At 58.6% G+C, this 15,348-nt stretch overlaps 1 protein-coding gene across 1 annotated transcript; it reads right to left on the bottom strand.

Moving 5' to 3' along the window:
* Positions 1-298: 298 nt before the first annotated feature.
* LOC133222825 (dysferlin-like) lies at positions 299-14,985 on the bottom strand (the record flags this gene model as incomplete). The annotated part of the gene is made up of 16 exons (XM_061372939.1): positions 14,644-14,985; positions 11,079-11,134; positions 9,017-9,108; positions 6,564-6,669; positions 5,747-5,861; positions 4,833-5,026; positions 4,576-4,704; positions 4,260-4,322; positions 3,906-3,956; positions 3,781-3,811; positions 2,522-2,637; positions 2,212-2,338; positions 1,458-1,561; positions 668-736; positions 549-592; positions 299-440 (listed from the first exon to the last, which is right to left on the bottom strand). Coding segments are annotated over exons 1-16 (1,533 nt in total), but the record flags the coding sequence as incomplete, so codon positions are not given.
* Positions 14,986-15,348: the final 363 nt, after the last annotated feature.

Here is a 15,348-nt window from a genome sequence, read left to right as displayed (position 1 = left end):
CTTTCCCAACCCAGCTGTGATTCTGTGATCTCTGGCACTGGTGACTCCAGTGCTTGTCACAGCCGCACAGGGGAGCGTGGCCCCATTCACACCTCAAAGCAAAGAGGAAGCAAAACCCCCCTCACACCGTGGTCCTGCAGCCTCCCCTCCCAGCACCACTGTGAGGACCTGAACATCTCCAGAACCACAAACCAGGAGGGACCAGGTGATGCAGACAACACAGCAGCAACCCCCAGCACCCATCACCAGTAACAGGGCAGGGACCATTCCATTGGGATGTCCTCCAAGCCAACATCACCAGCCATGAGCATGCAGTGCTCATGCATCCAAATCCCATCCTTCTGCCCCCCCCCTTACCCTCCAGCTCCCCGCCAGGGGCCGAGATCTTGGACATGCAGAGGTGGGCAGTGCCGATGACATCGTTGTGCGTCAGACGGTCCCTGCAACGCAACCGGTGATGCCATCGCACCATGGACCAGGAGGGGTGCCCATGGGGTCTCCCATTGCCCACCCCACTCCTCCAGCTCAGTTTTCCGAACCCCACTCACCAGTCGGTCACCCGGATCCTCATCTTCTCACACATGGAAGGGAACTGGGAAAAGAGGGAGAGGAGCAGTGAGCAGTGGTGGGGCCGGGGGGTAGGAACCATAGGGACCCCCGTGCTCACCATTGCCGGCAGTGTCAGGCACTGGTTCCACTGCGGGTTGGCGTTCTTCTCCAGGATCCTTGAGTAGAGCTGGAGGTGGAGATGGGGATGGAAGGTCATGGATGTGTGCGTGCCAGGACCTGGAATGTCCCCAGTGCCCCAAAACATCAGCTCCATTCAATCCCTAAGGGGGCTGTTCATGGCGTGGGTAAACCCCGCTGTGCACGAGGCAGAGGATGCTGTGGGATGCTCAAGGAACTTCCCCACCTTGGGACCACTGGAACTCACACCCTTCCCGCTGTGGTTGCTCAGGACAACGTCCCAAGGCTCTGTCCATCCCCAGGCACTGTCCCCAGGGGAAGACCTTTGGGCAGAGGAGACTTTCAGTGATGCTCAAAAGGCAAGCAGTGGCTCATGGACGTGTTGCTTAGTGAAGGACACAGCAGCAAAGGACGGGGATGGGGCTCTACAAAGCCACCAGAGCCACCTCCACACCCTGGCTGGTCATCGGGACACATTTGGTGGCATGGGACCAGTCCTTCACTCACTTCAGACAGCACCAAGCAGCAGCAGAACCCTCAGCTCCTCCATCCCCATCCTTAATGCAGCAGCACCACTATGAGCCCAGTGAAGAAATGACCCCAACACAGCCCAGCACACCCTGTCCAGTGCCACCGCTCGGCTCCAAGCATGACACAGACATGGGGACAGGGCTGGGGACATCAGCAAAGCAAATGATCCGAACTTCCCCATGCCAAGACCAAGTTCCCCTATGGAAAGCTGCCATCCCAGCCCCACTGCAGCCACTCACCGTCTTGCCTGCAAAGCTGACTTCCACAAAGGGATCCACCAGGTTCTTCTTGTTGCTCTCGAAGCCAAAGATCTGCCTGACGTTGTCCATGACAGCATCATCCACTGGGGGGAAAGGAGATGCTGAAAGCTGATGGGAGCGCATGGGATCCCGATGGTCCCGGCTTTCCAGGCAGGGTGTCCCACCAGGGACTGTGCTGCTCCATTGAGCCAGGTGGGCAAACCCAGTGTGCACCAGTAAAAGGGAGGGCTCTGGGGAGACCTTAGAGCAGCTCCAGTGCCTAAAGGGGCTGCAGGAAAGCTGGAGAGGGGCTTGGGACAAGGGCCTGTAGGGCCAGGCCAAGGGGAATGGCTTGAACCTGCCCAAGGGGAGACTGAGCTGAGCTCTTAGGCAGAAGCTCTTCCCTGTGAGGGTGCTGAGGCGCTGGCACAGGGTGCCCAGAGAAGCTGTGGCTGCCCCATCCCTGGCAGTGCTCAAGGCCAGGTTGGACACAGGGGCTTGGAGCAAGCTGCTCCAGTGGAAGGGGTTGGGTTTGGAGCTGGAGGAGCTTTAAGGTCCCTTCAACCCAAACCAGTCTGGGATTCCATGAGAGTCACCCCCCAGTATGTTACAGACTGGTATCTACCAGGTCTTTAGACCAAGGCCATGGATAAGGTTATGTATCTGTGCCCTCATTCCTCTCCAGCACATTGCAACCCGCTGCAAGGAAAAGGGCCGGAGCTGGGATGCTCCAGCCAAGGGGGGATTCTCTTACTCTGGGGCAAATCCTCAGCCTTGAAGATCTTGAGGCAGAAGTGGGCCCCTCGCAGGGTGACCCCGGTGGGGCGCAGGAGGTTGCCCTCGATGTCCTCCTTGTCTTCAGAGACCTCTTTCTTCTCCAGCTGCGGGGCAAGAGGAAAACGCAACCAAGGTCCCCAAGAGTCCCAAAACGGGGGGCAACGGCCACCATCCAGCACCACAATGGAGGGAGACCACAGCTGGGAGCAGGCCGGGGTTGGATGGAGCAGGATGGTGGAGTTCCACAGCTGGAATCACCTCCATCGCGGTGGGTGCTCAGGACTCACCGGAGCTTCGTCTCCAGGCCCCAGCACGAAGAGGCTGACCTTGAGGTAGCCCTTGGCCCCCGCAGAGAAGTCCTCTGGGTCCGAGAGCAGCAGCCACTTCCTGAGGAAAGCGTGTTCTAGGGGAGGAAAGAGCCTGGGATCCATGGGCTGCTCCTCAGGCAGGCAGGGACACGGCTTCAAGGGTGCTCTTGGGTACGGGGTTATGATAAATGCTATTTCCCTTTAGATAGGATGGGTTAGAATAGGACTGGAAATGGAGAGGGGAAAGAGAAGGGGGAAAGAGAAGGGGGAAAGAGAAGGGGGAAAGAGAAGTGTAAAAGAGAAGGGGAAAGAGAAGGGGGAAAAGAGAAGCAGAAAGAGAAGGGGAAGAGAAGGGGAAAGAGAAGGGGGAAAAGAGAAGGGGAAAGAAGGGGGAAAGAGAAGGGGGGAAAGAGAAGGGGGAAAGAGAAGGGGGAAAAGAGAAGGGGGAAAGAGAAGGGGGAAAGAGAAGGGGGAAAGAGAAGGGGAAAGAGAAGGGGAAAGAAGGGGGAAAGAGAAGGGGGAAAGAAGGGGAAAGAGAAGGAGAAATAGAAAGGGGGGAAGAAAAGGGGTGAAAGAGAAGGGAGGAAAGAGAAGGGGGGAAGGAGAAAGGGGAAGGAGAAAGGGGAAAGAGAAGGGGGGAAAGAGAAGGGGGAAAGAGAAGGGGGAAAGAAGGGGAAATAGAAAGGGGGAAGAAAGGGGGTGAAAGAGAAGGAGGGAAAGAGAAGGGGGGAAGGAGAAAGGGGGAAAAAAGACTTCAATTGGAAGGGACCTCCAATGATTATCCAGTCCAACTGCCTGACCTCTTTGGGGCTGACCAAAAGCTCAAGCACGTTATCAAGGGATCTGCCTTACAATTCTTAACTCTTTACAGCCAAAATCACCACGTTCTCTGCAGTGCTTAGTGCAGGAAGATCTTTATCAGCATCAGTTTACCTTCTCTGAGAGAAACTGATAGATAAAAGAGAAAATAATGACCCAGATCTGAGACAAAATGCAACGAGCTGGGCTGTGCTGATTGGACTTTCTATCAGCCAGATGGTGGCACAATGACGATGACTTGAAAGCCTCAGTGATGTTCATCTTGGGAAAGGGAGGAGGAATGGGTGGTGATGATGGATACAAGGACCCATCCGGGTTCAGGTATGGGAGAGCTTTGGGGGTGTGTGCATTGCACTGATGTTTAGCCCCTAAAGAGGCTTCCTAAAGCAGGAGGTGACCCTGGCCTGGATCTGACTCACTTGGCTCGGAGTAAATGGTCTCCACGTCCATCTGTGCAATAGAGCAGAGAAGAAACATCAGTGTCCAGCCATGGGTCAGCGTGGGACAGGGAGGAACAGGGGCACAGGGCACAGCAGGGCCTTACCCGGAATTCCCCGATCACCGAATCCGTGCGGAACGACCGCGAGTCCACGACCTGCAGGTGAAAGTGAGGAAACGCAGTGAATCCAGCCCAAATCCAGCCCAAATCCAGCAGGATGGAGCACCCGCTGCGTGCCCAGGGGGGAATGGGGCTGGGATCCCCTGGGTGCTGCAGGGAAAGGGACAGGGTGATGGCTTCAGGTTGGACACAGGGGCTTGGAGCAAGGGGTCCCTTCCCATGGCAAGGGTTGGAGCTGGAGTAGCTTTAGGATCCCTTCCAACCCAACCCATCCCATGGCTCTACGGTTCTATTACCCCAGCCTCATGCAGAGCAGGACCGAGGGGTGCTGGAGCTCACCGTGATGAAGATGGGTGCATCAAACAGCTCGGATGGTGACTCGAAGACATTGAAGAAGAAGGTCTGCAGGAAGGAAGGGCGAGGGTGCAAGTGAAGGTGAGCCCCAGCATATCCCATGCCCCCAGCTCCATAGGCTCCTTCCCTCCCATTAGGTGAGACCCAAGCCCGTGAAAAGCAGCATCCTCCCAAAGGGGCTGTGCAATCCCCATGGCCACATCCCAACCCCTGGACTTCCCCAGGATTCCCATCACTCAGGACCCCAACCCATGACATTCCCAACCCTTTCCTGGTGCTCGGAGCAGGGTCCCCCCCTCACCTCATCAAAGAAGGGGCTGTTTCCTTTGCGGATCCGCGTCCTCTTGGTCTGCCCCGCGGCCGTCACCTTCACCACGGGCCTGATGTTGACCCCTGGGAGCTGCCTGCCCTCAATGACCCTCACCCTGATCTGGGATGAGAGGGAGAACAGGGCAGAGGGTGACCGGGTTGGTCCTAGCATGGGATGGGGACCTCTGAGGTGATGAACCCCGCATAGGATGCGCTGGGGTCCAAGAGGAGCAGCTCATCCCAACCAACCTGGAAGTCCTGTGGCTTGTTGGACAAAGGCTTTTTGGGGGAGCTCCTCCTCCTCTTCACCCCCTGGACGTGGTGCACTGGGGGCTTGTGGGGCAGCGAGGGGGTCTCAGAGCTGGGTGGCCCCAAAGATGAGGAGGGCTCCATCTCATCCCCTGTAGCTCCTTGATCCTCTGTCTCCTCCTCTCCAGCCGTCTCTGAGTGGGGTGAGGAAGGAGATGGAGAACGTGATTGATGGAGATGAGCACCATGGCCTCTACCAGCACCAGTGCAGCAGCAGGGGCAGGGCAGGGGTTGTGCCCCTGCACTGGGCACTGGTGAGGCTGCACCTTGAATCCTGGGTTCAGTTCTGGGCCCCTCACTGCAAGAGAGACATTGAGGGGATGGAGCAGGGCCAGAGAAGGGCACTGGAGCTGGTGCAGGGCCTGGAGCCCAAGTGTGATGGGGAAGGGCTGAGGGACCTGGGGGGTTCAGATGGAGAAGAGAAGGCTCAGGGGGGATCTGATGGCTGCCTCCAACTGCCTGACAGGAGGATGGAGCCAGGAGGGGCTGGGCTCTGCTCCCAAGGAACAAGGGATGGGACAAGAGGAACCGGCCTCAAGCTGCACCAGGGCAGGGTTAGATGGAGCTGAGGAACAATTCCTGCCCCAGAGGTGCTCAGGCATTGGAACAGGCTGCCCAGGGCAGGGCTGCAGGCACCGGCCCTGCAAGGGTTCACACAGTGTGGAGGCGAGGCCTCAGTGCCATGGGTTAGGGGTGGCCTTGGCAGGGCTGGGAAGGGTTGGACTGGGTGAGCTGCAAGGGCTCTCCCAGCCTGGCTGGGTCTAAGGGGGAGCAGAGGGTGAGGGGTCCAAGCGGGAAGGCCGAGGTCCATGGGGCTCATCCCAGCCAAGGCAGCACAGAAGGGTTCTGGTTACCAGGGACCGAGTCGGGCTCAGCAGCAGCCGGCGCTGGCTCGGGGGGAGCCGGAGGAGGGAACAGGGGGGGAGCTCCTGGAGGGGGGATGTAGGAGACCTGCAGGAGAAGGAAAGCCTGGAAGAGAGGAAACAGCGTTAAAGGGGTGGGAGGAACACTGGGAACCAACTGGGAGCTGCACTGGGCAGGGCATTGCTCACACTGGGCTCTAACTGGGATGTGCACTGGGCAGGGCATTGCTCACACTGGGCTCTAACTGGGATGTGCAATGGGCAGGGCATTGCTCACACTGGGATCCAACTGGGAGCTGCACTGGGCAGGGCATTGCTCACACTGGCTCTAACTGGGATGTGCATGGCAGGGCATTGCTCACACTGGGATCCAACTGGGAGCTGCACTGGGCAGGGCATTGCTCACACTGGGCTCTAACTGGGCTGTGCATGGCAGGACATTGCTCACACTGGGCTCTAACTGGGATGTGCACTGGGCAGGGCACTGCTCACACTGGGCTCTAACTGGGATGTGCAATGGGCAGGGCATTGTTCACACTGGGCTCTAACTGGGATGTGCATGGCATGTGCATGGCAGGGCATTGCTCCCACTGGGCTCTAACTGGGATGTGCATGGCAGGGCATTGCTCACACTGGGATCCAACTGGGAGCTGCACTGGGCAGGGCATTGCTCACACTGGGCTCTAACTGGGCTGTGCATGGCAGGGCATTGCTCACACTGGGCTCTAACTGGGCTGTGCACTGGGCAGGGCATTGCTCCCACTGGGCTCTAACTGGGATGCGCACTGGGCAGCCGTTGTGCACTCACCCCTGTTGCCTGTTTCTTGGTGTCCAGCAGGGGCAGGTTGTAGGATGCAGCCAGGCTGGGCGAGCTGAGCACATCCCGCAGGGGCACCCGGGCCTCCCCCAGGAACCTGCATGGGGACCAGCAGGGGCTGAGCATCAAACCCAGCCCCAGGGCCCCATCCATGGGCAGGGACGCGCTGGGGACACCCCCAGCAGCCCCCATGGGCACCGGGTGAGACCCAGCCTGGATGAGACAACTGGGACCAGCATCTCCAGGGCTTTATCCCTTCCTCATCAAGGGGATGCTCCTCAAGGTCCACACTGAGGGACCAGCGGCCCCAGAGCCAAGTGCTGATGGGGACAACCAAGACACAAGGGGTTGGGTAGCACTGGAGGTGGGAAGATCACCTCCATGGCCATGTGCCACCATCCAGGAGCACTTCACACCACGGATTGTCCCTTATGGAGTTTCAGCATCTCAGCCTCTGGATAAACCCTTCCCAGTGGCTGCCCCATGGACCAGTGCCTGGAAAGCCCTCAGACTGCTTAGTGCTGCCCTAACAGCAGGATAGGATCATGGAGCAGATCCCCCTGGAAGACACGTTGAACATAGGGAATGCAGGGAGGTGACTGGGACACCCAACGTGCCTTTGGGAGAGAAACAGCACTGGTTTCACATAGCAGGGATGGGGCTTTGGAGCACTGGGCTGGGGTTCAGCTCCTAAGGGTTTGAGGTACCACCACCTAGACACGCTCTGGTTAAAGCCAGCGTCACCTCTGGGTGATGGACACGCTCTATGGTTACAAAGGATGCTCTCTTTGGGCAGGCTATGGCACTGAGCGGGTGCAGGATGGTTCCCCAGGGAGCTGGGGCCTTCTATGATGGATCCACTGCAGCAGTGGGCAAGGGGAGAGGCACAGATGCTCTTCACATGGGGTCTTCAACAGCATTCCTGACCCGGAATGGAAGAGGAAGGGGTTGATGGATGCGCTATGGGATAAGGAATTGTCCAAAGAGTTCGAGCCAAGAAGAGAAGGCTCCTGAAGGGGAGACCTCAGAGCAGCCCCAGTGCCTAAAGGGGCTGCAGGAAACCTGGAGAGGGGCTTGGGACAAGGGCCTGTAGGGGAATGGCTTGAACCTGCCCGAGGGGAGACTGAGATGGGATCTTAAAGTCCCTTTGACCCAAACCATTCCATGATCCCCAATGGGAGCAGCAGCCAGACAGGGCATTAACTACCAGCCACTGCTCATTGCCCTCTTTAGGTGGGATCTTCTCCCAAGGGAAGGAGAAGCCAAACTCCCCCATCCTTGTGCCAGCAATGGGCCAAGGCCCGGTCCCTGTGGGTCACAGTGGGGCAGCTCCTCCCCACGGAGCCCTCAAAGCTCCCGCACTGGGATCCGGTCCCTTTTCCCGTCCTCTCCTCTCTATTTATAGACACTCCCGACGCCACCGAGCTGGAATCACCCCAAATTCCATCTCCTTTGGCTTCCGGCCCAGGAGCGAACCCAGCGCCAGCTCCAGGCATGGCAATGGGATCCTTCACACTGGAGCAGGACAGCGAATCCCACCCTCCTCCGGCCCGAAATAAACCACTTCCTGCACTTCCCTCCCTATGGGAGCAGCGATCCCGGTCAAAGGAGCAATGCACGGAACAGGGATGGAGGCCCCGCGGCATCACCATCAGCTCCCAGTCTCCTTCCCAATGCAACCACCACCAAGATGGGGACCCCACGGAGGGTGTCTGATCCCATGGGGTATCCGTGAGGAGCTGTTTGCTGTGCCAACGCCACCATTCCCAGCACTGGGAATGAGCCTGGAGCCGCCTCACCCCTCCGGAGCCAAGCGCCCATCACTGGGGCTTCGTGGTGCTGGTGCTCCCGTGGTGGCACAGGACACAAGGGTCCTTGTGCTCCTTTCCCTCCTGCCCTGTGTTCCTTGGCCATGGAGCCTGGGAATGCAGCTCCGGCCTCCACTGCTGCAAAGGAACACAGGGAAACTGGGAAGAGGCTGAACCCTCCTTGTGTGGCTCTGAGGATGATGGAAGGGTTGGGGATGAAGGGAGCTTAAAGCCCATCCAGCTCCAGGGACCCCTTCCACTGGAGCAGCTTGCTTCAAGCCCCTGTGTCCAACCTGGCCTTGAGCACTGCAGGGATGGGGCAGCCACAGCTTCACCCCATTCCCATGTCCCACCACCCTCATGGGGAAGAACTTCCCTGTATCCCATCCAACTCTTCCCTCTTCCAGCCTGGATCCCAAACTCCTCATCCCATCCCTGCATCCCTTGTCCCAAGCCCCTCTCCAGCTTTCCCGCAGCCCCTTTAGGCACTGGAGCTGCTCTAAGGTCTCCCCTTCAGGAGCCTTCTCTTCTCCAGGCTGCCCCAGCCCAGCTCTCTCAGCCTGGCTCCAGAGCAGAGCTGCTCCAGCCCTCCCAGATCGCCTCTTGCTCACAGCCCGCACTTGACGCTGCTCCCACCTGTTTCTCCCCACGGTCTCATGGTCTTTCACAACGATGCTGAGCTCAGCACCGGGGTCCAGGGGAGCTCCCTTCAGGTCCCACTCGAAGCCCTGGAAGGAGGAAGGAGAAAAGAGCCACGATCAGCGCCCAGGCAGAGCCATGATGCTCGCATCAAGCAGCTCCGGGACCACAGGGGGGGCTCTTGGAGGTGAGGAGCCCCAAACCCACGTCTCCAGTGCTGAAACCAGCTCAGGACAGGTTGGACACAGGGGCTTGGAGCCCAGCGTGAGCAATGCCCTGCTATGCACATCCCAGTTAGAGCCCAGTGTGAGCAATGCCCTGCCATGCACATCCCAGTTAGAGCCCAGTGTGAGCAATACCCTGCCATGCACATCCCAGTTAGAGCCCAGTGTGAGCAATGCCCTGCCATGCACATCCCAGTTAGAGCCCAGTGTGAGCAATGCCCTGCCATGCACATCCCAGTTAGAGCCCGGTGTGAGCAGCGCCCTGCCATGCACATCCCTGTTAGAGCCCAGTGTAAGCAACGCCCTGCCATGCACATCCCAGTTAGAGCCCAGTGTGAGCAATGCCCTGCCATGCACATCCCAGTTAGAGCCCAGTGTGAGCAATGCCCTGCCCATTGCACATCCCAGTTAGAGCCCAGTGTGAGCAATGCCCTCCCATGCACATCCCAGTTAGAGCCCAGTGTGAGCAATGCCCTGCCATGCACATCCCAGTTAGAGCCCAGTGTGAGCAATACCCTGCCATGCACATCCCAGTTAAAGCCAGTGTGAGCAATGCCCTGCCATGCACATCCCAGTTAGAGCCCAGTGTGAGCAATGCCCTGCCATGCACATCCCAGTTAGAGCCAGTGTGAGCAACACCCTGCCATGCACATCCCAGTTAGAGCCCAGTGTGAGCAATGCCCTGCCATGCACATCCCAGTTAGAGCCCAGTGTGAGCAATGCCCTGCCATGCACATCCCAGTTAGAGCCCAGTGTGAGCAATGCCCTGCCATGCACATGCCATGCACATCCCAGTTAGAGCCCAGTGTGAGCAATGCCCTGCCATGCACATCCCAGTTAGAGCCCAGTGTGAGCAATGTCCTGCCATGCACATCCCAGTTAGAGCCCAGTGTGAGCAATGCCCTGCCATGCACATCCCAGTTAGAGCCCAGTGTGAGCAATGCCCTGCCATGCACATCCCAGTTAAAGCCAGTGTGAGCAATGCCCTGCCATGCACATCCCAGTTAGAGCCCAGTGTGAGCAACGCCCTGCCATGCACATCCCAGTTAGAGCCCAGTGTGAGCAATGCCCTGCCATGCACATCCCAGTTAGACCCCAGTGTGAGCAACGCCCCGCCATGCACATCCCAGTTAGAGCCCAGTGTGAGCAACGCCCTGCCATGCACATCCCAGTTAGAGCCCAGTGTGAGCAATGCCCTGCCATGCACATCCCAGTTAGGGCCCAGTGTGAGCAATGCCCTGCCATGCACATCCCAGTTAGAGCCCAGTGTGAGCAATGCCCTGCCATGCACATCCCAGTTAGACCCCAGTGTGAGCAACGCCCCGCCATGCACATCCCAGTTAGAGCCCAGTGTGAGCAACGCCCTGCCATGCACATCCCAGTTAGGGCCCAGTGTGAGCAATGCCCTGCCATGCACATCCCAGTTAGAGCCCAGTGTTTGCTCCTCAATCCCCCTTTTCCTGCAGTTGTGCCCCAGGGAAGCAGAGGTCAGGGATGGGAGGAAGGAGGTGCTGGAACAAGCCCCCCCTCACTGGATTGATGGGGAGAACCCTGGTTTCCCATGGAGCTGAGATGTGTTTAAACAGCTTCTCCCAGTGTGTGTGCCCAGGCCCGATAACATCTTGAGATCCAAGGGCTGGAGCTGGCTCCATCCCATCCACTGCTGCTGGTCCAGCTGCCCAGAATGGGATCAGCCTCAAACCCTCCATGGGTGCATCCCCTTGGGCTTGGGGCGCATCGTTGGGCTTGCACCATGGCCCACAGCATCCCCCGGGATGGGGCTGCTCCCTATGGGGATGGGGATGGGATGGGGATGGAGATGGGGACACACTCACCTCGTTCCATACGGGGTTCACATTGTTCTTGATGACTTTAGTCCTCTTCTTGACCCCTGCAGGGAACAGCACGCATGGCTCAGACCCCAAAGCTGAGCTCCGTCCCCCATGGGAAGGGGTTGAGAGCCTCCAGTGGCATCCGCAGCTCCAGGAGCAGGATCAGGCCCTGCTCCTCAACATAGGATGGGTCGTGGTGGGCACAGACAGGCCCCAGGACCCTGCTGGAAACCCCCAGACAAGGCATCTCAATGGGTCAGGCCTCAGTTTCCCCATGAGCAGGGCACAGAAGAGGCCCCCAAATGCTCCAGGGTGGGTTTCCATGGTGGGAGGGGCAATGGGGGACCCGGACATCCCCCTCCCTCCACCCAAACCTCAGTACAGCCCCAAAGGGGACCCAGAGCCCCTGTGATCATCAGTTGGGTGCTTCAACATGGGGCTGGCCAAAGCACACCCCAATGGATGCGGATGGGGATGCAGGGATAGGGATGGAGGAATGGGGATGCAGCGGTGGGGATGCAGGGACGGGGATGCAGGGACAGGGATACAGGAATGGGGATGCAGGGGTGGGGATGCAGGGGTGGGGATGCGGGATGGGGATGCAGGACGGGAATGCAGGGATGGGGATGCAGGACAGGAATGCAGGGATGGGGATGCAGGGATGGGGATGCAGGGATGGGGATGCAGGGGTGGGGATGCAGGGACGGGGATGCAGGGACGGGGATGCAGGGACGGGGATGCAGGATGGGGATGCAGGATGGGGATGCAGGACGGGGATGCAGGACGGGGATGCAGGATGGGGATGCAGGATGGGGATGCAGGACGGGGATGCAGGACGGGGATGCAGGACGGGGATGCAGGATGGGGATGCAGGACGGGGATGCAGGGCGGGGATGCAGGATGGGGATGCAGGACGGGGATGCAGGATGGGATGCAGGGATGGGGACGCAGGATGGGGATTCAGGACGGGGATGCAGGACGGGGATGCAGGATGGAGGTGCAGGATGGGGATGCAGGGCGGGGATGCAGGGACGGGGATGCAGGGACGGGGATGCAGGGACAGGGATGCAGGGACGGGGATGCAGGGACGGGGATGCAGGGAGGGGGATGCAGGGATGGGGATGCAGGGAGGGGGATGCAGGGACAGGGATGCAGGGACAGGGACGCAGGGATGGGGATGCAGGGACGGTGATGCAGGGACGGGGATGTAGAGACGGGGACGCAGGGATGGGGATGCAGGGACGGGGATGCAGGGACGGGGATGCAGCGATGGAGATGCAGGGATGGGGATGCAGGGACGGGGATGCAGTGGTGGCGATGCAGCCCCATCCCTGGTTGCAGCCCAAAGCCAAGGCCCTGCAGTGCTGGGGGAACCCCAGGACCCCCCCACCAGCAGCAGCCCGAAGCCACGACCCTCAGGTCACAGCGAGCTCTGGCCATGAGCCCACCGGGGCCGCGTCACGGGAGGGACCAGGGGGGAAGAGGAAGAGGAAGAGGTGAACAATAGCGGTGACTCAGAGCCCAGGGCCAGCAGAGCCGGAGCCAGGCCGGGCCATGGCGGGATGCAGGAGACAGGGAGACAGATACAGGGAGAGGAGATGGGGATGCGAGATGAGATAGAGAGATGATTGATATGATATGATATGATATATGATATGATATGATATCGTATTGTATTGTATCATAGTGAGAGATCACAGAATCCCGATTGGTTTAGGTTGGAAAGAACCTTAAAGCTCCTCCAGTTCCAACCCCTACCACAGGCAGGGACCCCTTCCACTGGAGCAGCTTGCTCCAAGCCCCTGTGTCCAACCTGGCCTTGAGCACTGCCAGGGATGGGGCAGGGAGATGAGATGATACAGAGATACAGAGGACATAGAGAGACACGATCGAGAAGAGATATGATCAACTGATGACAGATACAGAGAGATGGATAGAGGGGGATAGAGAAGGGGATATATGGGTGCCCCAGGGTGTGGATATGGCACCCAGGGTGACAGGAGCCCAAGCTGCCCGCTCACAGCATCCTCCTCTCTCTGCTCGCTTCAGCATCCCCAAATCCCTCTTTCCCCATTCCAGTTTTAAGGAATCGGCCCAACCTCCCAAGCTGAAGCAGCAGGAGCAGGGCTGGAGCTGGCCAGAGGCAGAGCTGCCATTGCCTGGGCGCAGCAGGCACTGAGCCTGAGGGCAGCAACCCCAGGTCCAGGGTGTGCTCCCTGCTTGTGTCTCATCCCATGGGATGCAGAGCCATGGAATTCCCCTTGGGATGTGATTTGGGTGATGAGAGATGCTTTCTGCCATGGCTGCGGATGGATGGAGGGATGGATGGAGGGACAGGCTGATGGAGGAGGGATGGAGGAATAAGATGGGTAAGTGGATGGATGGGTAGATGGAGGGATAGTGGGATGGATGGATGGATGGATGGATGGATGGATGGATGGATGGGTAGATGGATGGAGAAGATGGAGGGATAGTGGGATGGAGGGATAGTGGGATGGATGGATGGATGGATGGATGGATGGATGGGTGGATGGATGGATGGGTAGATGGATGGATGGATGGATGGATGGATGGATGGATGGATGGATGGATGGGTAGATGGATGGAGAAGATGGATGGATAGTGGGATGCATGGATGGATGGATGGATGGGTAGATGGATGGAGAAGATGGATGGATAGTGGGATGGATGGATGGATGGATGGATGGATGGATGGATGGATGGATGGATGGGTAGATGGATGGAGAAGATGGAGGGATAGTGGGATGGATGGATGGATGGATGGATGGATGGAGAAGATGGAGGGATAGTGGGATAGTGGGATGGATGAAGGGAGGGAGGTAGGGAGGCAGGGAGGGAGGGAGGAATGTATAAATGGATAGAGAAGATGGAGGGATAGTGGGACAGGTGAAAGAATGGATGGATGGATGGACAGATGGATGTATAGATGGATGGAGAAGATGGAGGAATAGTGGGAGAGGTGGAAGGATGGATGGATGGATGGATAGATGGATGGATGGATGACGGATGGATGGATGGATGAAGGGATGGATGAAGGGATGGATGAAGGGAGAGAGGGAGCCACCCTGGGAAAGCACCCAGCACCCCAGCAGGATGGCCCCACAAGAGATCCCAGTGCTGCAGCAGCACCATTCCCACACCCCACAGCACAGGAAAAGCCCGGTCAGGAACCACTCATCCCTTTCCTTCCCTTCTTTTTATCCCTTGGGCTAAAAATGGCCATTTCCCACCACCAGGAAAGCATTGCCCCATCCCTGGCAGTGCTCAAGGCCAGGTTGGACACAGGGGCTTGGAGCAAGCTGCTCCAGTGGAAGGGGTCCCTGACTGGGTGAGCTTTAAGGTCCCTTCAAACCCAACCCATTCCATGATCCTATGAAAGGATTTTGGATGGATTTAGGGTAAGGATGGAGCTTAGCAAAGCTTGGGTTCTGTGGGGCGTCCGGCTGGACGCCCCACAGAACCCAGGCTTTGCTGGGAATGGAAACAGCCAAACCCCTTCCAAAACCCTATTCCTGCCCATCCCAACCCACATCTGGGATCTCCTCACCTCGGAATGTCAAGCTGGCTATGGGATCGCTTTGCTTGTCCCCTTTCTCCAAGTTGGGGAGATGGGTGGCACGTTGGAGCAAGCAGCGCAGCATGGCTGGGCGATGGGAGCCAGGGCAAAGGGGAGGCTAAAGAGGGCAGGATGTGGTCCCCATTGACGCCTCCCCATATCCCGGTCCATCCCACATCCCCCCCCTCCCTCCTCCTTTGCTTCCCAAGGAGGGAGGAGGAGCCGATAGGGAAGCGGCAGCAAGCGCCTCGGTGCGGCTGCTGCTAGGGATGCAAGGTTGGGATGCTGGAAGTCCTGGGAAGGGGGTGAAGAACTGGGATCAGGGATGCTGGGAGGTGTGGGGATGGTGAATTAAAGCAGTGGGATACGGGGATGCTGGGAGGTGCCGGGGTGGTCAATAGGACCAGGGATGCTGTGAGTTCTGGGGATGCCCTAACAGTGGGATCCAGGGATGCTGCAAGCACCAGGGATGGGGAACTAATGGGGATCCATTAGGGTCACATTAGGGATGGGATTGGGACCCAGGAATGCTGTAAAGCTCAAGGATGTCCCAGCACCTGGAGTGGGAATGGTACGAGCCCCAGGGATAGGAAACTAAATCACCCAGACCTAGGGATGCTGTGAGCTCTGGGGATGCTCTAACAGTGGGATCCAGGGATGCTGCAAGTCCCAGGGATGCTGCGAGCCCCAGGGATG

The sequence above is a fragment of the Neopsephotus bourkii genome, unplaced genomic scaffold (genome assembly GCF_033783945.1).
Source record: "Neopsephotus bourkii isolate Nb327-2 ecotype Australia unplaced genomic scaffold, CSIRO-AGI_Nbou_v1 NB_25, whole genome shotgun sequence".
Taxonomy (NCBI): domain Eukaryota; kingdom Metazoa; phylum Chordata; class Aves; order Psittaciformes; family Psittacidae; genus Neopsephotus; species Neopsephotus bourkii.
This window is presented reverse-complemented; position numbering and strand designations above follow the sequence as displayed.